Source organism: Nicotiana sylvestris, chromosome 1, assembly GCF_000393655.2.
Source record: "Nicotiana sylvestris chromosome 1, ASM39365v2, whole genome shotgun sequence".
NCBI classification, from domain to species: domain Eukaryota; kingdom Viridiplantae; phylum Streptophyta; class Magnoliopsida; order Solanales; family Solanaceae; genus Nicotiana; species Nicotiana sylvestris.
In genome coordinates, this window is record NC_091057.1 from 114,929,987 (window position 1) to 114,957,160 (window position 27,174).

General features: G+C 36.9%; 3 protein-coding genes across 3 annotated transcripts; 2 read left to right on the plus strand and 1 right to left on the minus strand.

The window, feature by feature from the left end:
• The first annotated feature begins 8,618 nt into the window (after positions 1-8,618).
• On the plus strand, positions 8,619-11,606 carry LOC104212012 (actin-101). The gene is made up of 5 exons (XM_009761178.2): positions 8,619-8,774; positions 9,486-9,555; positions 9,850-10,243; positions 10,516-11,129; positions 11,233-11,606. The coding sequence occupies exons 2-5, from the start codon at positions 9,496-9,498 to the stop codon at positions 11,296-11,298; spliced, it is 1,134 nt and encodes a 377-aa protein (XP_009759480.1). The 5' UTR covers positions 8,619-8,774; positions 9,486-9,495; the 3' UTR covers positions 11,299-11,606.
• A 401-nt stretch (positions 11,607-12,007) lies between these two features.
• Positions 12,008-17,379, plus strand: LOC104212013 (uncharacterized). The gene is made up of 2 exons (XM_009761180.2): positions 12,008-13,357; positions 16,091-17,379. Exons 1-2 carry the CDS (start codon positions 13,287-13,289, stop codon positions 17,112-17,114), a joined length of 1,095 nt encoding a protein of 364 aa, XP_009759482.1. The 5' UTR covers positions 12,008-13,286; the 3' UTR covers positions 17,115-17,379.
• Positions 17,380-18,157: 778 nt separating this feature from the next.
• Positions 18,158-19,209, minus strand: LOC104212015 (H/ACA ribonucleoprotein complex subunit 4-like). Its single transcript, XM_009761182.2, has 2 exons — positions 18,792-19,209; positions 18,158-18,508 (listed from the first exon to the last, which is right to left on the minus strand). Exons 1-2 carry the CDS (start codon positions 19,047-19,049, stop codon positions 18,356-18,358), a joined length of 411 nt encoding a protein of 136 aa, XP_009759484.1. The 5' UTR covers positions 19,050-19,209; the 3' UTR covers positions 18,158-18,355.
• Between the last annotated feature and the right edge of the window lie 7,965 nt (positions 19,210-27,174).

Here is a 27,174-nt window from a genome sequence, read left to right on the forward strand (position 1 = left end):
TCACGATCTTGCACAACTTGCTCACGTTCTTGCTATGTCAAGTCAGCCTTACCACACTCAAGATCGCTAAGAGAATGGAAGAAAGAACACAAGATAATTGTTAAAGGAAGCTTTGTATTAGGGAGAACTTGAATTGTTTGCTTGGTTGATGAATTACAAATGAATGCTCTCTATTTATACTAATCACCTAGGGGCTAGTATTTAAATAATAATTGTTCTACAAGTCCTTCCATATTTACAACTAAGTTCCTTCTCTAGAATATTCTACACATAGATTCTTCTAAGGACTTTCCTAATAATTCTATAGGGTTCTAGGGTTTTCCTATAGGGAAACCTCTATATTTCTCTAGAACCTTCCTACAAGTGCATAAATATCTAGAACATTTCCAAGGAAATTCTCCATAGTTCTAGAATATTCCACCAAGATCTAGTCCCTAAATTATGTAACCCTTCCATATGGCAAAAATATATGCCAAGTGCCACCTATGTGGCATGATGATGCGGCGGGTCATGACACCAGGCTACGAAAATTAGTTGCATCGTCTCAATTGCCTATATATTTATCAATTTCACTTGGTTTAATACACTATACTATAGTTTTCCGATTGGAATTACATAGGACGTGTGTAACCCATAAGCTAGTACTATTAAAAAAATTTAGAAATCGACACCCACAACAACAACAACAATGACCCAGTATAATCCCACAAGTGGGGTCTGGGGAGGGTAATATGTACGCAGACCTTACCCCTACCCCGAAGGGTAGAGAGACTGTTTCCAGGAGACCTTCGGCTCAAAAAAAGCAACAAGAGTCGATATATTAGTACCATAAAAATGCATAATAAAATAACAGATTTATAAGAGATATGAAATACAGAATACGAAATACGAAATAGATGGCCAGTATAGTAAAAACTAGCAGGTAAAGCCCTGCATCAATAGACGACCAATGACATTCTTAGTCTAACTCCTAACTGGCTAGTCTTACTCTATTGTGCTGTAGAAATATTCACAACTTTCCCCTAACCTACAACCTTAATGCCCGACCTCTATAATTTCCTGTCAAGGGTCATGTCCTCAGTAATCCTAAGTCGCGTCATGTCCTGTCTGATCACCTCTCCCCAATACTTCTTAGGTCGCCCTCTATCTCTCCGCGTACCCACTACAGTCAGTCGCTCACACCTCCTCACCGGTGCATCAGTGCTCCTCCTCTGAATGTGCCCGAACCATCTGAGTCTTACTTCCCGCATCCTGTCCTCCATGGGGGCCACGCCCACCTTCTCTCGAATATCTTCATTCCTAATCTTATCCATCCTTTTATGCCTGCACATCCACCTCAACATCCTCATCTCTGCTACTTTTATCTTCTGGATGTGTGAGTTCTTTACTGGCCAACATTCAGTTCCATATAACATGGCAGGCCTAACCACTGCTCTATAAAACTTACCTTTTAGTAACAGTGGCACTTTCTTGTCACATAAGACTCCCGATGCTAACCTCCACTTCATCCACCCCACCCCTATACGGTGTGTGACATCCTCGTCAATCTTCCCGATCCCCTGAATAACCGATCCAAGGTACTTGAAACTACCCCTCTTGGGAATGACTTGAGAGTCAAGCCTCACATCAACTCCCGCTTCCGTCGGCTCAACCCCAAATTTGCACTCGAGGTATTCCGTCTTCGTCCTGCTCAACTTGAAACCTTTAGACTCAAGAGCATGTCTCCAAATCTCTAGCCTCTCGTTGACGCCGCCTCGTGTCTCGTCAATTAGAATAATGTCATCAGCAAATAGCATGCACCATGGCACCTCCCCTTGAATATGATGAGTCAGTGCATCCATCACCAGGGCAAATAGGAATGGGCTGAGCGCAGACCCTTGGTGCAACCCCGTAATAACTGGAAAGTGTTCAGAGTCGCCTCCTACTGTCCTAACCCGAGTCTTAGCTCCAGCATACATGTCTTTAATCACCCTAATATAGTCAACCGGGACCCCTTTATCCTCTAAGCAGCTCCATAAGACCTCCCTAGGAACCCTATCGTACGCTTTCTCCAGATCAATAAACACCATGTGGAGATCCTTCTTCCTATCTCTGTACTGTTCCACCATCCTCCTAATAAGGTGGATAGCTTCTGTGGTAGATCGCCCCGGCATGAACCCGAACTGGTTGTCTGAAATAGACACCGTCATTCGCACTCTCATTTCTACCACTCTCTCCCAAACTTTCATGGTATGACTTAGTAATTTGATGCCCCTATAGTTGTTACAGCTCTGGACATCACCCTTGTTCTTATACAACGGAACCATTGTACTCCACCTCCACTCTTCAAGCATCCTATTAGACTTGAATATAACACTAAACAATCCAGTAAGTCATTCCAAGCCTGCTCTACCCACACACCTCCACAGTTCAACCGGAATTTCGTCTGGCCCGGTAGCTCTGCCCCTTCTCATCTTACGCATTGCCTCCATGACTTCATCGATCTCAATGTCCCTACAATTACTTAATTCATGGTGACTGTCGGCATTCCTCAATTCCCCAAGTATAATATCCTGATCCCCTTCTTCACTTAGAAGTTTATGAAAGTAGGTCTGCCACCTCCTCTTAATCTGGTCATCTCCCATCAAAACTTTGCCGTCATCATCTTTTATGCACCTCACTTGGTCCAGATCCCGAGTTGTCCTCTCTCTCGCCTTAGCGAGTCGGAATAACTTCTTCTCCCCACCTTTGATCCTTAGTTCCTCATACAGACGAGCAAACGCTGTCGTCTTAGCCTCCGTCACTTCCATCTTCGCCTCCTTCCTAGCTACCTTATACCTTTCACTGTTCTCTCTCTTCTCCTCCTCGTCAGTGCTCCCTACTAACCGCAGGTAAGCCGCCTTCTTTGCTTCCACTTTAAATTAAACGCAAATTGGCGTGATTTAAAACTTATACGTCTACCTTAAAATCAACCTTTAGACAAATTCTTCATTGGCTCTTCGTTATGTTTCTTTCTCCTTACTTTTTCGCTCAGTGTCTTACACTTTTTCTCCCGAAAGACCTCTTAAAAAGCATTGTGTATTTAGTTAGCCCATGAATATATTGGCTATTTAATTAAATATTTCGTCTTTGATTGGAATAAAAAAACACGTGATTATATAATTGGTCATACTTTCAAATTCAGCATTTATTTTCTCAAGCGTATATATGAAAAGACCATTCAACATTAATGCGATACTTAGACTAGGGGTGTTCGTCGGTCGGTATGGTACAGTATTTAGACATTTCGGTTCGGTATTTTTAGCATTCGGTTTCTTAAAATCCTATACCAATATCGTACCTAATTAAATTCGGTATGGTTCGATTTTTCTTCTTTCGGTTTCGATTTATTCGATTCGGTAATTTCGGTTTATTCGATTTGAATACTAACTAATACATAGAACCATACACTCTAATATTCTTAATTAAAGTACTCAAAAATATAAAACTACAAATGTTTGTTGACAGAAAATTTGTCCAAAACTAGCAAATATCGACCCAAATAGAGAAAACTGTGCATAAAAGAATATTTTATCGTTAGAAATGTCTTGTTACTTGTTTAGAGTTAATTGATGAACTTTGAGAATAAAAGAAAGTAAAATTTTAGATTTTATTATTTATGTTATAATTGATAATATGTGTTTTGTGTAATATAATATATATTTCGGTACGGTATTGATATTTCGGCATTTTATCTTAAAATACCAAATGCCATACCTAATACCAATTTTTTAAAAAACTTAACACAAATACCATACCAAATACTAAAATACCGTATACCAAATACCAAAATTTTCAATTTCGGTACGGTAATTCGGTATTTACCAAATTGTGCACAGCTCTAAGTTAGACCATCAAATTTTGCCAAATCAAAACTTTGACTCTATATATAAAATTAAAAATACTAAACACACATCTAATCTTCAGTAATTTAAACAGTTCCCCTTAAAGTTTTAACGTTGTAATATTAACAACCCGAAGGTTTTTTTAGTTCTTACGACGTTAAAAGAATTATTTCTAGACCATTATAAAAGAAACGAAAAAAGAGTGAGAAAAGCATGGGCGCCTATAAGGCTTTGGGCAGTGAGGCCGTTGCCGTGGGCCCCAAAATTTGAAGACCTCAAATTATTATTTATTATTATTATTATTATTATTATTATTATAGCCATATACTATATAATTTATATAAATTATTAGTATAAAGAAAAGTGTTACAGAATATTTTTTTGTTACTTCATTGAGGTTATTTTATACAATATATTTATAAATTATAATAATTTTCTTCCCTCATTAATTAGTATATTTGTTCCACTTTTTAATTTTAATTTTATCCTTGTTATATAGAAATAAAGTTATATACATCGAAATCATAATGAATTTCTTTTACAATGTTCTCTAAAATCGCATGAACACAAAAGCATCGATTTTCTTTTAGTGTAATTCGACATATTATTAGTTTATTTATAATTTATTTTAGATATTCACCAATAAGTGGTACTTAATAGAATGAACTACAATTATCGTTTAAATTGATCAGAAGGAGTAAATATTTTTGACACCGTCATAGCTCAAAACTTAAGCTATTATGTTATGTGTGTTTTATTACTTTTTCTTGTTTGTGATGATAGCCAAATCAAAATTTTCACTTTGAGTTCTAGACCTCAATATCCAATAGTCCACCACCTTATTTTTTTGTACTCTTCTTGTTTTTTTTAAAAAAAAAAATTATGTTTTTTTTTTGGTCTTAAATGATTAATTTGTTATCTAAAATAAATTTTATTGTTAGTGCAGATATTTTATAAAATAAATTTAAGTGTCTCTCAATATGAATTTATCTTAGCCCACGAGATCTGTTGAGCCGTCCCGGAGAAAAATAGTTGAGCGGTTACCAGTAAGCAACTATTTTCCAAAATTTTCAAGAAGACAGCTTTAAGATCAATTCACAATGTATCAAACAACAATATTAAGGTCCAAATTCGGTGATTTTTAACAATTCCTGACCAATGGATCTTTCTTATTACTATCAATTGCTGATTCAAAGATATATATGGTATACCAACTTTTGTCGTTGATCTTATTAGTTTTTTACACAATTTCGTCGATTTTGGTCCGAATACTCCCATCTGTTCGATCAAAAAGTCTCGTTCTGGATGCTTGATTATAACTACCATCTATCTCATTAATATTAGTATTGGATTAATCTTTTTGTTGAGTTTAACCATGTGATTTTTGAAACTGACTAATCCAATTAATTTAAGTTTGCAATCACTTATAATTCCTTCAAAGGAGAAATACTTCCTATTAAGGGTGTCTTTGGTAAGAACAAAAATATTTTTCAAAAAATGTTTTTCAATTTTCTCATGTTTGGTTAGCTTAAATGTTTTGGAAAATATTTTTCTCATGAACTCATTTTTTCCTAATTGGAGGAAAATGTTTTTCCCTATCAAGAAAAGGAAAACCATTTTACAAAACTCTTCTTCAACCTTCCCGCCCTGTTTCCTATCCCCACCAAACCCCCAACCCAACCACACCACACCCCTACCCTACCCCCACACCCATTCGCTCTCTCCCAATCTTAAATAGAAATATTATTAAGAGTACTTTCTTTTTATGTTATAGATAGAGTACTTTTTTTTCATTTTAACAAAATAAGTTATTTTTTATGGTGTAAAAAAAATATTTTCTTTCATTTAAAAAAAATATTAATTTCTTTTCATGACGTAGAAAAAATATTTACTTTAATTTCAACAAAATGATGTAGTAAAAAGTATTTTTTTCATTTCACTAAAAAAAGTACTTTCTTTTCATGGTTTCTTTCATTTCAACATAGTAAAAGGTATTTTCTTTTGTTTCAACAAAATAAGTATTAATTTCTTTTCATGATGTAGAGAAAGTATTTCCTTTCATTTCAACAAAATAATATAGTAAAAAGTATTTTATTTCATTTCAACAAGATGAGTATTTTCTTTTCATGATATAAAAAATATATTTTCTTTTATTTCAACAAAATAATGTAGTAAAAAAAATTTCTTTCATTTCAACAAACTGAGTTTCTTTTAATGATGTAGAAAAAGTACATTCTTTCATTTGAACAAAATAAATGTTTTTTTCTTCGTGTTGTAGTAAGAGTACTTTCTTTTTCAACCAAAACAATATATTTTAAAGTAGCATAAAAATTTATTTTTAAAGAATATTTTCTATTATCTAAACAAACACTAGAAAATATTTTTTGGAAAGAAATTTTCATTCACCAACCAAACAAGAGAAAATAAGTGATAAAAATCATTTCTATAGAAAATATTTTCCTGTGTACTAAACACACTCTAATTTTTTTTTTATTTTCGGTGATCGAACTCGGACTTCTAAATAAGAACTAAAGATCTTTCCTCATGCATTGACGATTGGACTAATGTCTCTTTGGCTAAGCTGCAAAAATCTGCTTATTTTGATAAATGCTTTTCTCAAAAGTACTTTTGGTGAGAAACAGTTCGTGTTTGGTTAATTAATTTGAAAAACACTTCTGAGCCGTAATTAGTGTTTGACCAAGCTTTAAAAACTGATTTTAAGTGTATTTTTTTCAAAAGTGCTTTTGGAGAGAAACTAATTTTTCTACTTTTTCAAAACTGCTTCTGTTTCTCCTCAAAAATATTTTTTTTTTCATTCAAAAACTTGGCCAAATACCTTAATTTTAGAAAAAAAGTAGCTTTAATCGACAAAGAAAATACTTTTGACTCAGAAGAAGCTTGGCCCGGCTACTATAATTTATGTTAACAGCCAAAACAACTTTTTGATAAAAAGAAAAGGTCGTCGGCCAGATAGAGCAACCACCGGCCTAGGATGGCGGTCCTACGTTTGAACCAAATAAGATTGACGTGGAAATTAGGAAGACCACCTCATATATTCCAGACTGGATGCCGACATTTTTTGGCTGGATTCCATTATCCACCAGACCCCATCGACTAGTATTTCTTTTTTAGCAAAGAAAAAGTTTTGCTTTCAAACTTTCACATCTGCTTCTTTCTTCTTGTTTTTATATTTTTTATTCAAATTTTAAATTGTAGTTTCCCTTTTAATTAAAGTTGCTTAGTTGGCAATCTTTTGCGTTGTTCAGAATATTCTAAGATGACCTGGACTAGTTAACATCCACCTCCTTAATTTGAAATATTAACTTTGGCGTCATCATTTTGTTCATGTCTTGTTTATTTACTCCCTAATGAAGAATATTTATTTTGAGAGGTTGCGGTTATTGATTTTATTATTTAATAATGTTGAGTTCACTAACAAGAGAATTTCCTGAGGAAAAAAAAAAAACAAGAGAATTCCCGCAATTAGATAATCACCTTCAAGAGAATTTCCATTTTTTAATTCATTCCTAATATTATTTTCAGTATACACAATCCTTAAAGATGCTTTTCTCAGCATAATATCCTTTCTAAAATTCATCGACATATGTAATATGTTTAGTTGTTTACTTAAGATAGTACTTCACTTGTCCCAAACTGAAAATCCACTTTACTCGTTAATGTCTAATTTTAATGTAAATCTTTCAAGCAACACTCGCACAAGAAAAAGTTACATAGGACTCAGTATTACAATTCTTCATTTAATTTTTTCCAAATCTATCATCTATGCTTATGAAAATTATTATATGGTTCTACAATATATTCACTCAACAAATATTACATTATCTGTATTTTTAGGCCATGTCCTAATTTCGTGCAAGGACAAATAAAAAAGCATCCTACACATAGTCCTATAGTGTTGAATGTGGTCAACAAAATAACAATGTGGTTTCTAGTTTATAATAACAACACCAACAATAACAGCCCACACAACCCAGTAAAATCCTACCAGTGAGATCTGCGGAGGGTAGAGTATATACGCAGATCTTACCCCTATCCTAGAGGGGTTAGAGAGGCTATTTCCGGGAGACCCTAAGCTCAGATACAATAGATCGGTGACAACAAAACCCAAAAAATAATCAGCAACGTGAGAGACAACAAATAAATGAAAAATCATTAATACAAATATTATGTGGTGTGAAACACAACATAATCGCTAGCAGTTGCTACTAGACATAACACTATCATACTCGTCGGTACAAAGAGGGAAACCGGGATAAAGAGGAAAATCGCTCGACTACCCTTTAACCTATAACCCTAATGCTCGACCTCCACATCTTCCTATCAAGAGCCATGTCCTCGGAAATCTGGAGCTGCGCCATGTCCAATCTGATCACCTCGCCCCAATACTTCTTGGGCCGCCCTCTACCTCTTCTCGTACCTGTCAAAGCCAACCGCTCACACCTCCTAACCGGGACATCTAGTCTTCTCCGTTGCATGTGTCCGAACCATATAAATTATTTTTATTTCTAGTTTATAATAAAAATAATGGAATTAAAAAAATAAAATTATAGCCACTTTCAAAACTAATAACTGGCAAAATTTTATATTAATGTGTAATTTACCCCATCCTCATCTTCCAAAGGAAAAAAAAAAAAAAGATACGAGAGATGATAAGATCCTTTTGCCTGGCTTTTAGTGAGCGGCCAAACATGCCACAATTGTTATTTGGAGCACATTTCATTTGGATTTCAATTTCATTTATCACCCCCGCCCAACGTCACGAGTATTATAGTCTCTACTGGCTTTAAATACAGAAAACCACGTATATTCCCATTCTTCATTTTCAACAACTCCTTAAACCCTTCCTCTTCTCTACTTCTCCTTCCTTAGCTCCACCGTAATCTTTAACTGGTACGTCTCAATTTTTCTTTCTGTTTATTGATCTCTCTGTTCTTCTTTAAGTTCTCTATTACTGTTGGATGCAAAAAAAAAGTTCTTTATCACATGGTCCTTTTTCCAATTCTTGCTTAAAATGACTGTGTATCCGTTTTTGAGATTTTCTTTCGTTTTCTGTGTTTTGAGTTATCTACAACTTGTGAGTATTTTTCTTGTAGATGTTAATACCATGCTTACAAGTATAAAGTTAGAAAGATACTATCAATTATCAATTATGCAACTAAGATCAGGATCTGTAAATCAATTGGTGGTAACAATTAAATAGTCAATGTGTGTCTGTAGGATCTCATGTTGTTAATTTGGGTTATTTTTACGGTGCTAAACGATCTTGAATGAAAGTTACTATCTTTTGAATTTCTTGCTCCCTCGGCAGTGTAGTTCTGACTTGATCATGAGATTCCAGAGATCAGCTAAATTGAGTCTCATTTTTGTTTAGATTGAGGCGTAGTTGTTGATTGATTGGTTAATATAATTCCATGAGTATCTATCTATGTGTTCTTCTATTTGTTTATCTTCTTCTTTTTCTACATAGTACATGCATGATCTGTGTTCTCCTTGCAACTTATATAGAAAATTTAATTATTCTACCCATACTTTGTTACATCTAGATCGATTACTAGAATGGTACTTTTCTTACAGTTCTTCACTAATACCACCTTGTGCCAGGTTTTAAGAGATGGCTGATTCAGAAGATATTCAACCCCTTGTCTGTGATAACGGAACAGGAATGGTTAAGGTTAGTTCTTAAGCTGTTACGCTTTCCCCTTCAGATGATACTTTATTTTATCGATATAAGTCTTTTGGTTTATAACGGAGGCATGTAACTCTTTTGGGCAATTAACTGTAAATTTAGCATAATATTATCTTATATTAGTAGGAAAAAAGAAACAAGTTTTTTGGTTCCCCTTGGTTTGACCCGCCAAAGATATGCACCCTTGTATTTCAAGTTTTATAGTCTGGTTCTGATTATCGGGAATAAAATCGTAATACTTCACTTAATTAATGTCTCTTTTGACCTATTTACCTGCAGGCTGGATTTGCTGGTGATGATGCTCCGAGGGCTGTTTTTCCTAGTATTGTTGGTCGACCTCGACACACTGGTGTTATGGTTGGTATGGGTCAAAAGGATGCATATGTTGGTGACGAAGCTCAGTCCAAAAGGGGTATTCTCACCTTGAAGTATCCCATTGAGCATGGAATAGTAAGCAACTGGGACGATATGGAGAAGATCTGGCATCATACCTTTTACAATGAGTTGCGTGTTGCTCCTGAAGAGCATCCTGTGCTACTTACTGAAGCACCCTTGAATCCAAAGGCCAATAGAGAGAAGATGACACAGATCATGTTTGAGACTTTCAATGTGCCTGCCATGTATGTTGCTATTCAAGCTGTGTTGTCCCTATACGCCAGTGGCCGTACAACAGGTGCGACCTGGGTCTTACCCTGATTTTACAACCAAGTTTTGATTAGTAGATTGATTATTTGACTGTCAGCATATCCATTACGATATTGTTTTAGATAAAGTTTCAAATGACCCAGACATGGAGAGAAGTCTGGTTGACCTCGACCTCATTCAAGCTTTTATATTTTATGTATGGTTATCTGATTTGGCATAGCCTGTGATTGTTGCCATATAATGGTATGCTTTGAACCTTCAAATTTTCCTTTCTAATTATGCTTTTGCCCATCTCAACAGGTATTGTGTTGGATTCTGGCGACGGTGTCTCACATACAGTACCAATTTATGAAGGTTACGCCCTTCCTCATGCAATTCTTCGGTTGGATCTTGCTGGTCGTGATCTTACTGATTGTTTGATGAAAATCTTGACGGAAAGAGGTTATTCATTCACCACTAGTGCTGAACGGGAAATTGTCCGCGATGTTAAAGAGAAACTGGCATATGTTGCACTTGACTATGAGCAAGAGTTGGAGACTGCAAAGAGTAGCTCTTCTGTTGAAAAAAGCTATGAGTTACCAGATGGGCAGGTCATTACCATTGGCTCAGAGAGGTTCAGATGTCCGGAAGTTTTATTCCAGCCATCACTTGTTGGAATGGAAGCTGCTGGAATTCACGAAACAACTTACAATTCCATCATGAAGTGTGATGTAGATATCAGAAAGGATCTTTATGGAAACATCGTCCTTAGTGGTGGAACAACAATGTTTCCTGGCATTGCAGATCGTATGAGCAAGGAAATTACTGCTCTTGCTCCCAGCAGCATGAAGATCAAGGTGGTGGCGCCTCCTGAACGCAAGTACAGTGTCTGGATTGGAGGATCTATCTTAGCTTCTCTCAGCACCTTCCAACAGGTAATGCATAATAATGAATTCTCCTCAAACTCTGATATGGTTTAGCTGTATTCCGAAATTTTGTTTGTTGGGATCCTTGCTGATTTTGTTTCTTGAACTACAGATGTGGATAACAAAAGGTGAATATGATGAATCTGGTCCTTCCATTGTTCACCGAAAATGCTTCTGAGTTGATAAAGGGAGGAGCTCATCTGCTCATTATCTGCTTCAACAGTTTGGTTGGAGTTCTGGTCAGGCTTTGTTAAAGTTGAATATTTTGAGTTCATAAAGACGAAGATTAAGTAATGTATAATAGGATGTAAGCTTTTAAACTGTACCCTGGTTTTCTTAATGTCATTTGAGTCTTAGTGTTACTATTGTTTTTGGTGTTAGAGGTTATCTTTTTTCTCTCCTCTTTTAATCTTCATGTTATTCTGGATTTGGTTTCCTGTGTATATTCTTATACTGAGTAATGTCAATTCATGTCTGGCTTTGAAATCTTTGGTATTTGGTGGTCTCTGTTTCTACTCAAACTTTATAGACATGTGCTCTTAAAACAGACAATTCAGACATAGCAACTCATGCATTACTATTAATTCATGATAAAAACATTTTTTAAAATTTAACATGACATAACAAAGAGGAAATTGAACATTATTGTTCATAGTAAATCAGTTCCTACATTACAATCTCTATATTTCGCCAATGCTCTAGTTCCTTTCAAATGTACAAGTCCTCTGGGATTTGAAAATTGGTCCTCTTAAGGTAATAAATACTAGGAAGTATTGACTGTTAATGCAAATTAAATTGACGTAATATAGTACTCCATTAGCTAAAGTTTGAACGTGCTTCTATATTTATGACAATGATTTGTGTTTCCCAATATACTTAGAAGAAAACCACTGCTGCCACTTTTACAATCCTCTGTTCCCAGTTGGCAACTTTTCCCTATTTAAAACCCAAAAAAGAAGGAAAGAAAGAAAGAAAGAGGGGGCATAGATTTAAATTTGGGCTCCACCTGCCAAGTTTTTGTAGATTTGTTTTTGCCTCAAACAATAGTCCGCAGTCAACTCACATGGGCTTCTCGTCCTTGTAAATAGACCCTGAGATATTTTTGGGTGTTTTCCACTTCCACCCCAAGATTTTTCACTGATGCGCTAAATCATAAGGTAATGTTTTTGTGGTCAAATTCCAGCGTTCATGGTGGAGGATGAAAAATCTAGTGGTTCCAGTGAAATCTAGTGGAGAGATGAACAGAGGCGGATCCAAGATTTGAACTTTATGGGTTCCTATTATAATGTCAAATTAATATACAATAATAACTGGGTTCACAGTTATATATTTATAGATATTTAATGGATTTTTTAATAAAAAACAGGGTCTCCGCAAAAGTTACTGGTTCCCGGGAACCCAGTAACTATACTCTACATCCGCCACTGGAGATGAATAGGAGTTGGCTTGGTTGCTATGCCACACGGATGTGTTCGAATTTGAGCTGCTTTTGAAAATGTTTTTTTTTTTTTTGAAAATGTATTTTGAAGAATCCTTAGTCGTTCTTAGAGTTTTGCTGCCACTGTGTGGCATGGGACATGGCACGGCACAGCAGCAGATAAGATGGCAGAGAAGACGGTGAAACCTCAAAAGTTTCTGTAGCCAGGACCAGTAACCCTCATGACCTTGAAAGTTGCTGGACTGGAATGTCAAAAGCAATGCAGCAGATATAGTCATCCACTAGATAAAGATTCTAATATGCCATGGTTGTCCTAAAAGAGGAAGGAACATGGGGAAGCACTTGAATTTATGGCCCTAGTATCCAGATGAATTCCTTACCTTAAACTAGAGAAAACATGCCCATTATCCTGTGGAGAAGCAGCAACGTGAATCTGAAGGTCAGCCAGATTGAGTATTAGGATCTCTGAAGGTTGAGACAGGAAATTGAGTGCATGAATCTTGGAGAATAAATTCTGACAGAAATAAGATAACAAGATATGGATGCACATTCAAGTGAACTGAGAGTGAGCTCGACTTTTGCCATTCGGATGCCATATGCATGCTTCCTACTTCATCGTCTAACTTTGCTTCGGATATGGACTCCTAGTAGATTATTTTCCACTAGAAGTGAACTAACTCGGCTATGCTGGTCTCATGAGATGCACATCAGATTTGCTGTATTAAGAAATGGTGTACCAAATAGCTGCTGGCATAAACACTTTTTTGGATAGAGCTTCAACAGCATGTGCTTTTCATCGGTATGAATAAAATTTAAGTGCTTAATGCTTTCATGCATGATATAGGATTCATAAAACAAATAATCCATGCTCTTGTTTGTTTATCTGATTGATTTCCAGTTACTTATCAAGTTATTGGTTTGTTAACACATAATGGAGAAGCTGTAAAAGTTACAAGCAAAACTTAGTATGCTGGAAAAAAAAAACAGAAAAACTTTTAAATGTAATCCTGAGTTTTGGTTTGCTATATTTGAATTACTGTCCACCGTCTTCACTACTGTGACCTAAACTTGCTGCCTGTACCTCTTTCTCTCTGTCCTCCCCTCTGATCGATTTCTTTTTTCTGAAATGCTGATTAATTTCTCTGTTAAGTTCCTCTTTTAGTGCACCAGAAGATTGCCTGTTCATTCACTACTGCATACACACTATTCAATGAATCATTAGAGGCACTCCAAGAAATGAAACAGAGAAGATATAAAATGGGAAGCAGAACAAGAAAAGAAGTAAAATAATTAAAAGGATCGTGAAGTTCTTGAGGGAAGCTTACTCTATTACACTTGAAGCACATCAATCCCTATGTTACATCCTGTTGATAAAATTATAATTTTTAATGTAATGACTAAAGCTCCTAGTTGAGATGTCATCACTTGGATGATGATAGTGAACTACATCAACAGGAAAAAAATTGAAGCGACACCTTGCCTCCAACCATGAGATTGGGGATTCAAGTCGCCACACACACACATATTTGATGATAGAATACCTTTTCTTTCCCTTTACACCTTATATCTCTGACAAAGTTATTCATCATTTATATCTGTATCTATTAGTTTTTCTTTATCATGTTCAGATAAATTTGGGGAATAAAAGTTGAGAAAGGTAAAATTAAGAAATGAAAGAAATGCTTGTAAAGGGTATATACACAACGAAATTTAAATATATGGGAGAAGCAAAAGGAAAGAGGAATAGCTAATAAAGGCAACAGCTAGGCTACAGTCAATGAAAGCCAGTAGGCATTACTCGTCGTCTCTACAAAATTTATCAAAGGATGATTGTTCAACGCAAAGCAACAACAACAACAACAACAACGACCCAGTATAATCCCACAAGTGGGGTCTGGGGAGGGTAATATGTACGCAGACCTTACCCCTATCCCGAAAGGTAGAGAGGCTGTTTCCAGGAGACCCTCGGCTCAAAAAGCAACAGGAGCCGATATATTAGTACCATAAAAATGCATAATAAAATAACAGCAATACAAGAGATATGAAATACAAAATACGAAATAGATGGTTGGTATAGTAAAAACTAGCAGGTAAAGCCCTGCATCAATAGACGACCAATGACATTCTTAGTCTAACTCCTAACTGGCTAGTCTCACTCTATTGTGCTGTAGAAATATTCACAACTTTCCCCTAACCTACAACCTTAATGCTCGACCTCCATAATTCCCTGTCAAAGGCCATGTCCTTAGTAATCCTAAGTCGCGCCATGTCCTGTCTGATCACCTCTCCCCAATACTTCTTAGGTCGCCCTCTACCTTTCCGCGTGCCCACTACAGCCAGTCGCTGTATATGATATCAACGCAAAGCATATATGATATATTATTTCTATCCAAGCCTTTTTGTCCGCTAGGCCAAAGAAATCTGTAATAAGTTTGATATTTTACATTCTGTATTTAGCATTCTGCCTTTGTGTTAAAGTAAAGTTGAGAGCAGTTTTATCAACTTGGCTGTGAGTTGATTTAAATGTACTTTGCCTGGAACCATTCTCTAGACAATGTTGTAGAGTGTCAAAGTTATTTATTTTATTTTTTTATTGAAAAAACTAGGGAGAGAATCGGTGGTTGAGGGGGCGGAGGAAATTAAGGCTTATATTTTGTCCTTAATCAGCTCTAAAATATTTCCCAGAATGTGTCTGGCATTTATTTTTTCAAAATAAGTATGCTGATTATGCTTCTTGTTTGAACTTGTAATACATAACTCTGACTCATTTATGGATTTAGTGAGCGAAAGTGTGAAAGCATTCTCACTTTAAACCACCTGTTACTTCCATTGTCCAGTTGTCAGCAGCAACGGCCCTTGTTTTACAAACCTTGTTTCTATATTAAATTCTCCTCTTCCCTGGACGATCAAAACAATGTGTTTCAGGAAGCGCTCTTAGAGTACTCGCTTAATGCATGTGGCTCTTCCTTAGAAGTAAGCAAGAACTTATATTCTAAAGGTTTGAAAGATTTACTCTCTATTTGAGACTGGTTTTATTTATTTTATAGTAAATTCATCTTTTTTGCTTTATATCTGCATTGGCATGATGTGTTTGAATCAATTCTTTCCCTTTCTTGTTAGTTCTTCATAACTATGAGCGTCTTTTTTGTAGTTGATTGTTTCCATTTAAATAGCCTTGTTTTTTGTAAGTTAAACATAGCAGGAAAGTCTTATGTACTGTGTGTTATACGTCTACTAGCCTTAGTACTCCTCTTTTCTAGTTGCAGATCTAGTAAAATCCAGAATCCACTTTTTTGCATCTTTTTGTATTCATGAACTTAATCCCGAGAACTTATCTGTTTATTCTCTGATGAATGAGCAAAATCGTATATGATCTGAATTATTTTTTTTTGACTTACTTTATTAATGGATAGTGATGATTCATATAGCCGATTCCAGCTTGCTGGGGTTCAGATGTAGTTGTTTACTTCATTAATGTTGCTGCTCTACTACTGTGAACATAAAGTCATCACCTTGCTTTTTATGGCTCCAGGTTAGTCAGTGGAGAGCTGGAGTTGTTCAGTTCTATGCAAGTCAATCACCCTAACCAGGGTCCCGTGGTTCTTGGGCAGCATGCTCCAGAAGTGATGTCCTTTGGTGTAAGCAACATGGAAGACATTGACCAAGAAATGCAGTTGCTTGATTCTATCAAACTCAATAGTGTCGAGATGCCTGAAGCGTATCATGAGGGTATGAATGATGTGACAGAAGTCTCTGGACATGCTGAAGAGAAGCAGCCAGTATATCATCGTATGAAATGGACAGATGATATGGTTAAGCTTTTGATTACTGCTGTTTCTTACATCGGAGAAGATGTTTTGTCCAATGGGGTTTTCATCAAGAAGGGTAAATGGAGGGCCATTTCCTGTGTTATGGCTGAAAGAGGTCATCACATCTCTCCTCAGCAATGTGAGGATAAGTTTAATGATATGAACAAGAAGTTCAAGAGACTGAATGATATACTTGGGAGAGGCACTGCATGTCATGTCGTGGAGAACCCAGCACTTCTAGAAATGATGGACCTATCTGACAATTTGAAAGAGGAAATGAAGAAGCTTTTAGGTAGCAAACAGTTGTTCTACCAAGAAATGTGTTCATACAACAATCAGAATAGATTATTCCTTCCCCATGATCAGGAAGTTCAGCAATCTGTGCTGTTGGCTGTAAAGGGTAAAGACAAGTGTGACACCAAAAATGTGTTGCAGGATTTGCCTTTGAAGAGGAAGACAAGTGGAGAAGAAAGAGTTTCAAAAGATAAAAGAGTTTCTATGAACAATGAGGAGAGAGAAATACAGGACGAGCATAGTCTCCCTCGCTTACGACAGTTGGAAGAACAAAAGCTACAAATTCAGGCTCAAATTCTGGAATTGGAGAAGAAGAGGTTCAAGCACATGAGATTCTGCAGTAAAGAAGACAAGGAGCTACAAAAGATGATGCTGGATAATGAGGTTATCAAGCTTGAGAATCAGCGGTTGGTGCTTGAACTCAAACTCAGTGGAATGCGCCCTTTTGACTGAATCATGTACCAGTGCTGCAGTATATGTGGTCTGTACTTGTTCTTGAATCACCCTCTGTTAAACTTGGAACATGTATTTTCTCTGCTTGATTGTGTTTGCTTTTTTTTGGGTGTAGGAAGTGCAAACTTTTAATCTCTTCTTGTTCAGCTTTAGGACTGAAGCATAACCATGTTAGCACTTAATTGGACTATTTTATTTATGATGTGTTTGGTAACTTTCACTTTGTTTCTTGCTTTTACCTATATAAATGCTTTGATTGGCAACTCGTTCCCCCTGCGTAAAAGGCTTGTTGAATTATCACAGCTATTATCACAATGCACCTATGTTGGATCTAGCTTAATCTCAATTGTAACCATGTTGCAATATTACCTTTGGTATACTTGGCTGGTGCTAGCATCTAAAGTAGTGGTTGTTCTTCTGGTGTGGTTAATTTTTTAAATCTTACAACATGGTGGTTATTCATTCTCATATGCTGAGTGATCCTTGCTTGGAACTTTGCATTTCTGTCCTCGAAAATTATTGGGCATGCTGTAGCCAGAGCTGGCCAAAACTCTGTGAACTTGTCAATGTAATCGGTGCACTAAGCTCCTGCTATGCGCGGGGTCCGAAGGGATAGACCACAAGGGTCTATTGTATGCAATCTTACCCTACATTTCTGCAAGAGGCCGGAACCCATAACCTCCTGGTCACATGGCAGTAATTTTACCAGTTACGCCAAAGCTCCCCTTCAAACTTATCAATCTAACCACTTTTCTTAAATTTGCCATCTCTAGAAATTGGGAAGGCCTGGTAGTATCTAAGTCGTTATTTCATAATAGGGCATTAGCTCTCACTTCTTCTTGTTTAAAGCCCTGCCCTGCAGGTGGTTATTGAGTGAGAAGGATCCCATGAGAAATGAAAGGAGTAAATGAACGAGGTTTTGTGTTTAAGAAAATCTTCTATAAAATCGTACTGAGAATTGAACACACACCTATGGAGGGGTGTGAATATTGATGAACAAACAATATCAAAAGAATTTAAAGAAAAGATTAAGAGAACACCAATAACATGAAACACCAAAATACATAAAACTATAGATACTTCAAAAACAATATCCACCATATTTAAACCCATGCAAGTCCATATATGTTCCAATCCCATATATTTTGCTACACAATTTTTTCTTGACCCTTAAGTAACCAACAAAAAACATATGCATTTATCATTTGAAGCTCTCTTGAGACCATGTCTTGGATTAAACTCTATGTTGATTTCTTTTCAGCCTCTTCTGCAGCAGCTGGTTGTTGAGCATCAGTTTCTTTGTTGGCATCTGATGCTGCAAGTTCTTCCACTTTTGCTTCTTCTGGTTTTTTGTCTGTGGTTTCATCTTTAACTGACTCCTTTTCTACTTCGGTCTGTGCAATTCATTTTCAAAGCATTCAAAACCGTAAACATTTTCTATTTTTGATTATTGAGTGAAAAATATTTCTTAAAAAAATATTAAACATGAATAATATTAGTAGTTGAAGAAAGTAATATAAAGCTACACATTAAATAATTGTTTAAAAGATGACTTCGCCATATCATTTAAAAAAAAATGAATTCTATCATACTAAATACGTAGCCATTACCCCGAGAAAATAGGGTTGTATTCGAAAATTATTATCATAAAAAAAAAAAATAATAATAATGATATACCTCATTGAGCAACGTCCCAAGAGAATTGGATTTGTTCATATCCCCGGCCACCTTCTCATCCTCCTTTGGCTTAGCAACATCACCATCTTCCACCTTCTTTTCTTCATCTTCTCCGTTCACCTCCTTGTCAACCACCGTCACCTCCGGGACCGCGGTGGTGGTGGTAGTGGTGGTCTCCTCCTCCTTTGGTTGCTCCGGCAGAGGGGCTGCCTTGGCCTCAGCCTTCAAGTCCTTTGGTGCACTAGCACAAGCTCCCATATTTTTGGTTTTTAATTTATTTTTTTACACTCTTTTTTGGAGTTGAAAGGAACTCTTTATGTTCCTCTCACAAACTCAAATATAATGCGGAATCGTTGGAGAAAGAAAGGTGGAAAATATAGTGAATGCAATTGATGAATATTTTTTTGCTCCAAATACGAATAATATATATGGGAAATGAAATGTGTATTTGAGGTAATTCCGGTTTTCAATCTCAGTCAAAGAAAGTTTTAAGGAAAGTAATTGTTAATTTATGGAGTGTTATCAATCACAATCACAATCACAAAAATGGTTGTCATTTCCGTGTTTGGACCTCATTTTTGGCTACGGAGAATTGGAAAAATGCGTGTGTACATATAACAAAGAAATTAAAGAGTGGTGTAGAGTAAAAACCATCTTGGATAGAGCAATAGTACATTGTGCTCTTTTTTGACAATTTGGCGTTATCGTCACCACATTACAAAATGAAAATAGACTTGCAAGCCGCTGGCATTATTAATCAAGTGAACAAACAATATCTTTATGTCTTTAAATAATACCATCAATGTATTGGAAAAAATTGAGTTTACATATTGAAGTGCTTGAAAGATGATGTGTCATGACACGAAGGCTGGTCAAAAAAATGATGATTAGCAAAGAGGCACGAGTTGCAACAGATACGAGCAGAGGCACAAGTAGAGGCACGAGCAATTACTCAAAAGTCTCGACACTCATACTTATTTTGATCCGTAAATTAAGGAGAATGAATCTGACAACACAAGAGAGTACAGATACAGTATTTAATAAGCATTAAATACTAAAAACGTTAGAGAATCTATATTAAATTACAATGATTATGTAACGTAACATTTAATGTCTTTAATTGTCTATAATGGCTTGATTATGACAAAGGCAAAACGTATATCTTAGAGATAGCTATAAAAAGGAGAAAACTGGTCATTTGTAAGGACACGAAAAATCATCTGAATATACTGGTTTACTTTGTTTTCTTCTGTCTATCTTATTGTTAGCAAAATCAATTTCCCTTATTCATTTATGATTATCAGTAACCCGAGTTCTTCTAAATTAAAGCTTTGACCGAATTTCTACTTTTTGGTTAAACAAATTGGTTCCGTTACTGGGAATCTGATAATCTATTCTTTCTTAGGCTAAACTGTTTTGTTGCATCAATCATGTCAAACATTAATGACAACACCTAAGGAAACCAAGGAAACCATCAACTCCAAGGGAATCCACAGGATGATCACACCCCGATCCCTTCTCCCCAAAGCTCCTCTCGGCGGTCTCGAGAAGGCACTCCTGATGGATCTCATGCAAATGGAAACGCTCAATTTGAAAATGATGAAGCTATCAATGAAGCTTTGCAAAAGCTAATCGCTCAACAGGTCAATAAAGCTCTTGAGGCCTTTGTCAACCAGTTACCTGTTGCACCACCAACACCCACTCCAAATAACAACACTTTGGAGAACCCTCATTCTGGGCTTGCTAATTCAGGCAGTGGTGGAATCCCCAGCGAGTCACGAGAAGAAGAACTAGGTAACTTAGTCAATTCTGACTTACAAAATTTAGTATTAACATTGCAGAAACAGCTCAAGGAGCAAAGTGACCGCATAGAGCAAAGACCTGGAGTACCGCCCGTAATCAAAAGGATAGATATGGATAAATATTCACAACAACCTTGGAAGCCAAGTGCTGCTCTCCTCCCAATTCTAAAGAAATTCAAATGCCTGATATTCCAAAATATGATGGAACAAATGATCCACAAGATCACGTGATTGCATTCACAACAGACGTAAAAGGCAACGACTTGACCAAACAAGAAATTGAATCAGTATTGGTCAAAAAATTCGGTGAAATACTCACTAAGGGAGCATTAACATGGTATTCTCTTTTACCCAAAAATTCCATAAATTCTTTTGCTGAGCTTGCAGATTCATTTATCAAAGCACATTCGGGAGCTCAAAAAGTCGAAAAAGAATGGAAGATATTTTCAAAATCAAGCAAAGGGCACTCTTTTATAAAATTCATGATTAATTCAAGTATTCATGAAGTTAAAAACAAAACAAAAGCATTTTTGAGAAAATAAAAATGCAAGTTATTCCGTAAGTCCTTAAAAATAAAGGTAAGAATAAAAAAAAAGGGAAGTTCGAACAACAACGGAAACTTCTTAATATTAAAAAAGTTTAGACTAAGTATGAATTTAGTCATAAATCAAAAGTTGTTTATACAGAGAGCCCCATAAAAGGTCTGGGGACTTAATATTTTCAGCAAAACCTTAAAAAGACCAAGGGTTACAACTACATACCACCAAAAAAGAAAAAAAAAAGGAAGTTAAACATCATAAACTTTTCACTGAGAAGTAGAAGGAACTAAAGCAAGGTCATCAGCAGCAGCAGGCTCAACTTGACTTGAAGGAGTGATACCCGTATCATCTTCAACATTTTCAGAAGCTTCAGCCACGGGAGAAGAAAAATATTGGTTCTGCTGAGTCTTTTCAATAGTCTCTTTGATCTTGGCTAACTCAAATTCCAAGTCAAAATTCTCCTGGCTAACTTCAACAAGGGTATCATGGCGGGAATTTAAAAATGCCCAACTCACTTCAATGGCAGTTTTATCTTCAAGAATCTCATAATCTCTTTCCCAGTCAGCAATTTCATTTCTTAACTTCTCATTTTCAGTCAAGGCAGATTCATAAGAGGTTTGAAGAGAAGCGTGTGAATTTTCTAAAGAGCAAACTTTATCAGAAGATACCCGGAGGTCTTCTTGAGTTTGAGTCAAAGTCTACACGAGTTCACCAGCATATGCTTCTTTTTCACCCAAGAGAGCCTTCAACTCTCTGATTTCTTCACTTGCCTTGGAAAGTTGCTCGAAAAAAGAGGTTTCTAGACGAGCCTTTTCCTTATCTACTTGATTTGAAAAAGCTTTTTCAACTGCCAACTCTGAAGTCAAAGCCCCTACCTGCTGCTCTAAGGTAAATTTACTTTCTTCTAATGTTTCCACGTCGATCTGAAGACTTTCACACTATTCCTTCCAATTATCCTCCTCTACTTGGTAGTCACGCACTAATTGCTCTGAGAGGGTAACCCTTTTCATCATCTCCGTACCAATTAGATTGACCTAAAAAAAAGATAGGGGAAAAATGAGAACCCCGAAGATAGAAAAATGATAAAGTAAAGTTTGAAAAAGGGATATCTTTAAAGAAGCATGCACTATATCGTTCATCAAGGTCAAAGAACTGTGGCTGTCAAGCTTAGCTCTCTCAACTGGACCAATCAAAGGCTTTAGCCACACGTCAGCTTGACCTGATTTCCTCAAGAGGTTACCCTCAGCAGGAACTTCAATGGTAACTTGCCTCATGGCTCCATCCCTACTTGAGGAACCAACTTCTGTGTAAGGAACAGTTGAAGGAGGGGTGTCGAGGGAGGAACTGTAGAAGCAGTCAAAACTGTCTGGTGAGGAACAACAACAACCACGACTGGAAAATAAGATATCACATGAACGGGAGTAGAAAAAGAAGCAAGAGGTGCTTCATCAGAAATCGGACCTAAATTTTCACCACCAAATCCGCGGTTAAAAAGTTGCTCAACTGAATCATAAGCAGCAACGGGAACGTCATCATCGAGAATCGACACCGGGGCTTCAACAGACTCGATAAGAGGAACAGAATGAGGGGGAGATGCTTTATCATCAGAAATGATTCGTCTATGAGCTCGCGGCCTTTTTACTAAGAAACCCCCATCTTCCTCTTTTTCAGAGTCTTGGTTAACAGCAACTTTCCTTTTCGATGAAGAGCCCAAAATTATCTCTTGGGCCCTTTCCAAAGAAATACGGGAAGCTACGACTGTCTCAACACTAATCCCTCAAACGGCAAATCCTGATAAAAAGAAGGATTAAAGTAAGTTCTGAAAAAAAACAATAAAGAGTTTAATAAAAAAACACTTACCATGAGTTTTCACTTTCCAACAAAATTGTTGGGAAAGATTCTTCCAAGATCTGCCCTCCATTGGGGCTGTATTTAACAACTTTCCTACCTAACCACGGAAATTGGGAATTTCGTCAACAATTCCCATGGTTGCTGGAAAAGAAAAGAAAAATTAGAATAATGATCATCAAAATTGAAGAAAAAGGTACGAGAAAGTTATTAAAAAGAAAACTCACGTGCAAAATTTCACTTCTCGGGGAAGGGAACATTTTCATCACCCACTAAACCAACAGTGGGGGCAGCAACAAACCTGGTATACCAGCCACGGTCTTTGTCATCTTCTGGACTGACCAGAACTCTTTTGCTCCTTGCTACTAAAGTAAAAACACCTTGGCGAAAGAGTCTGGAAGAGTAAAGGTAAATTAAATGGGCAAAAGTGAAAGGCACACAGGCCATGTTAGTCAAAATGCCTCAAACAGGCAACAACCCTCCACACTATATGACCAATTTGACTTAAACAAACATCGTAAAAATGACAAAATTCGAGAATAACAGGATCAATAGCAGGTTTGAATCCTAATGTGAAAAGATACGTATAAACAAAGGAAAATCCAACTAAATAGGAGGTGATTCTTTGGTTTGCGTTGGGAATTATGATAGGGAAGTCATGACTCCAATGACAGTCTTTACGAACTAAAGAAATCAGACCCTCTGTGATCTGAGTTGGATAGATATCAACACGATCTAAAGAGGACACTTGGTTTCTAAGGGACTCTCTATCATTATAGAAAGATAGTTCCGCAGGAACTATTTCTTCTACTGTAGGTTCACGAACAGGTTCAGAGGGTTCCTTACCTCTAGAAGAAGACCTTTGATAAAAAGAACCTCTGGTTCTAAAAGAAGGACTGGAACTAGATGAAAGAAGAGAAGAATCTCGTATGGATGAAGACCCTAAATTACGAAGTCTACCTCCTCTTCTGCTTCTGCTAGGGGCGAGAGGAAAATTATCAACTATGGGGACTCTTCTAGGGTGAGGGTTTGATGAAGACATGATAGTACGGGGAAGAAGCAAACAAAAATTCAAGAATTGAATATTCAGAGAACTTTATGTGATAAGGACAAAGGCGAAAAACTATATTTATACTAAGAAACAACCGTCGAAGGAAAAGGTGCAATGATGGAAAAGTCATAATGAGAACTGCCGCTTCACAATTGGTGAAACTGTAAAAGAGCCTTAAAAAGCGTTGCAAAGTCGCAGAACCAATAAAAAGATGCCATGTGTAATAAGCATTACATGGAAGTGACAATTGAAGCGTCGATTCTACAATAGCATTAATGGCGGCAAAAGTTCCCGCTTTAATAAAATCCACTTCCCAAATATTCAATTGATGAATAAATGGCAAGTGGGGGGGACTATCTGTATTGGAAAAAATTGAGTTTACATATTGAAATGATTGAAAGATGACATGTCATGATATGAAGGCTGGTCAAAGAATGCTGATTAGCAAAGAGGCACGGCTTGCAACAGATACGAGCAGAGGCACAAGTAGAGGCACGAACAATTACTCAAAAGACTCGACGCTCATACCTATTTAGATCCGCAAATTAAGCAGAATGAATCTGACAACACAAGAGAGTACAAATACAGTATTTAATAAGCATTAAATACTAAAAACATTAGAAAATCTGTATTAAATTACAATGATTATGTAATGTAACATTTAATGTCTTTAATTATCTATAATGGCCTGATTATGACAAAGGCAAAACGTATATCTTAGAGATAACTATAAAAAGGAGAAAAATGGTCATTTGTAAGGACACGAGAAATCATCTGAATATACTGGTTTACTTTGTTTTCTTCTGTCTATCTTATTGTTAGCAAAATCAATTTCCCTTATTTATTTCTGATTATCAGTAACCCGAGTTCTTCTAAATTAAAGTTTTGACCGAAGTTCTACTTTTTGGTTAAACAATCAAGCCATAGGGTAAAAAGTTATCTGCATCAGGTATTTATACCAAATCATATTAATTTATTATGGTTAAATGATAAATTAATAATAACAATATTTGTGAAGATATATGTCATATATTTATTAGGTTTGTGTTAACATTCAGTGAGTAGATATTCATCAAAATTCAAAGCGCATAGTATTTCTAATAAACTACCTCGCCGAGAAAAGTACAAGTAAGGAAGATCAAATCTTAATGAGGACAAGCTCTTCCTTAACAAACATGTAACGAGTACGAACTCGAAAAGACCAAACATATGAAATGATGATCAAAGAATTTACAACACATTTATGTTGATACTAGCTAAACATAATGATAGTAAAATAATATTATAAAATCAAAGCAGGAAATAAAATTGAGTAGGTATATTCATATTTGTACATGTGATGATACTGGAAATATGAAATGACCAGAACAATCCATTTTCATGCATGCTAACTGTTACGCGGCGCCTTCCTGAGATTCCTTGGAAGGGCGACGTAAGGCTAAGCAACTGATGTCAGTGCAGTTGCTATCCGCCAACTGAGGTCCCCTCCGTACGCTAGACTAGATTGTTAGTGCCGTACGGGAAAACCAATGCCAAGAGCAATTGAGAGAACATGAATGATAATTGAGAATGAAAGAAAGCTTGATTGCATTAATGAAAGCTATTATAGAAAGGCAACGCGGTGTCGAGGGGGAGAGACACCAGTACAGAGAATTGTTTGCTTGCTAGAAAGTTTGATTGCTTGATCCCCCTAATAATGCTTAAAAAAATAATCCAAAGCTACAAGACTAGACTTGATTAAGCTAGAGAAATATAATGGAAGTACATGGAATAAAACTACTCTATATTTACAATGAAAAAGACTTAGTTTGCTATAAGGCAGAAACAGGTCCGTTGACAGCAACATAGTCTTTGGCATCCGGGTCTGCGCGCGCGGCGCTGTTGGCATCTGCCTGCGGTTGGGCGCTGGCGAGGGATATCGGTAGGGCGACAGAGGCACATGCGCGCTTTTCACTTGGTGCGGCCAAGACCACGGGGCCGTCCGTGGCTCTAGGCATTGAAAGGCTTGCTAGGACGCCACAGGGCGCGCCCAAGGGGTCATGGGGCACGGTTGAAAAGCCGCCCATGACATTCTCCCCCACCTGAGTTGGCGACGTCCTCGGTGCCTTACTTGCAAGATAATCTTTAATTAGGCTCTTGTAGGCTTTGAGGTTTGTTCCCCTCTCCCAAGTGTTCTCCTCTGCATCACAGCCATGCCATTTCACCAAGAACTCTTGGTGATCTTTCCTTGAGGCATGAATCACTCTATCATCAAGGATAGCTTCAACACGCCTTTTCTCGGTTGAATTGGGCCCTCGAATACTGGGTATTGTGAGCTGGCTCTTTGAAGGGTCCTCCGTGTCTTCCCGAAAAGGTTTCAGGAGGCTGACATGGAAGACAGGATGAATTTTCCACCAAGCTGGGGTATCCACCCAGTATGCAACTTTCCCAATGTGCCTTTCAATGGAAAAGGGTCCAATGTATTTTTGCAATAGGCGAGGGTCATGGACCCCTGCAAATAAGTAACGCTTTGGAATTTTGACCATCACTTTGTCTCCTACTTGGTATTCAACAAAGCGACGATTCTGATCAGCATGCCTCTTCATCCGCTTTTGAGCCTTGACAAGATAGCTCCGCACTATCTCCAAATTTTGCTTCCACTCTTTAGAGAAGCTAGCAGCTCGAGGAGATTTAGACATATTTGGTGCATTGACGGTGTGTGGGAGTAGCGGTTGCTGTCCGGTAACAATTTCAAAAGCGCTTTTGTTTGTACTAGAGCTCTTTTGTGAATTGAAACACAGTTGAGCAGCATCCAGAAGCTTCACCCAATTCTTCTGTGATCCGGTTACAAAATGACGGAGATATTCCTCCAACATACCATTGAACCGCTCCGTCTGTCCATCAGATTGCGGATGAAAACTTGAGCTGTGATTCAGCTTCGACCCAAGACACTTAAAGAGTTGGGTCCAAAAGTTGCTAGTGAAGCGTGAGTCACGATCACTAACAATATCTTTGGGTAGGCCCCAATATTTGACGACATGAGAGAAGAAGAGTCGAGCTGTATCTTCTGCTGATATATATTGTGGGGCAGCAATAAAGGTAGCATATTTGGAAAACCGATCTACCACAACCAAGATAGTTGTTAGATCTCCGACCTTGGGCAA

Bases quoted from the DNA above. Each gene is read 5' to 3' on its own strand.
- LOC104212012 (XM_009761178.2), top strand. From the start codon at position 9,496: ATGGCTGATTCAGAAGATATTCAACCCCTTGTCTGTGATAACGGAACA. The intron at 9,556-9,849 runs GTTAGTTCTTAA...ATTTACCTGCAG, and splicing joins ACGGAACAGGAATGGTTAAG to GCTGGATTTGCTGGTGATGA. The intron at 10,244-10,515 runs GTGCGACCTGGG...CCATCTCAACAG, and splicing joins CGCCAGTGGCCGTACAACAG to GTATTGTGTTGGATTCTGGC.
- LOC104212013 (XM_009761180.2), top strand. From the start codon at position 13,287: ATGGTGTACCAAATAGCTGCTGGCATAAACACTTTTTTGGATAGAGCT. The intron at 13,358-16,090 runs GTATGAATAAAA...TTATGGCTCCAG, and splicing joins ACAGCATGTGCTTTTCATCG to GTTAGTCAGTGGAGAGCTGG.
- LOC104212015 (XM_009761182.2), bottom strand. From the start codon at position 19,049: ATGGGAGCTTGTGCTAGTGCACCAAAGGACTTGAAGGCTGAGGCCAAG. The intron at 18,509-18,791 runs GTATATCATTAT...TGAATTGCACAG, and splicing joins TTGGGACGTTGCTCAATGAG to ACCGAAGTAGAAAAGGAGTC.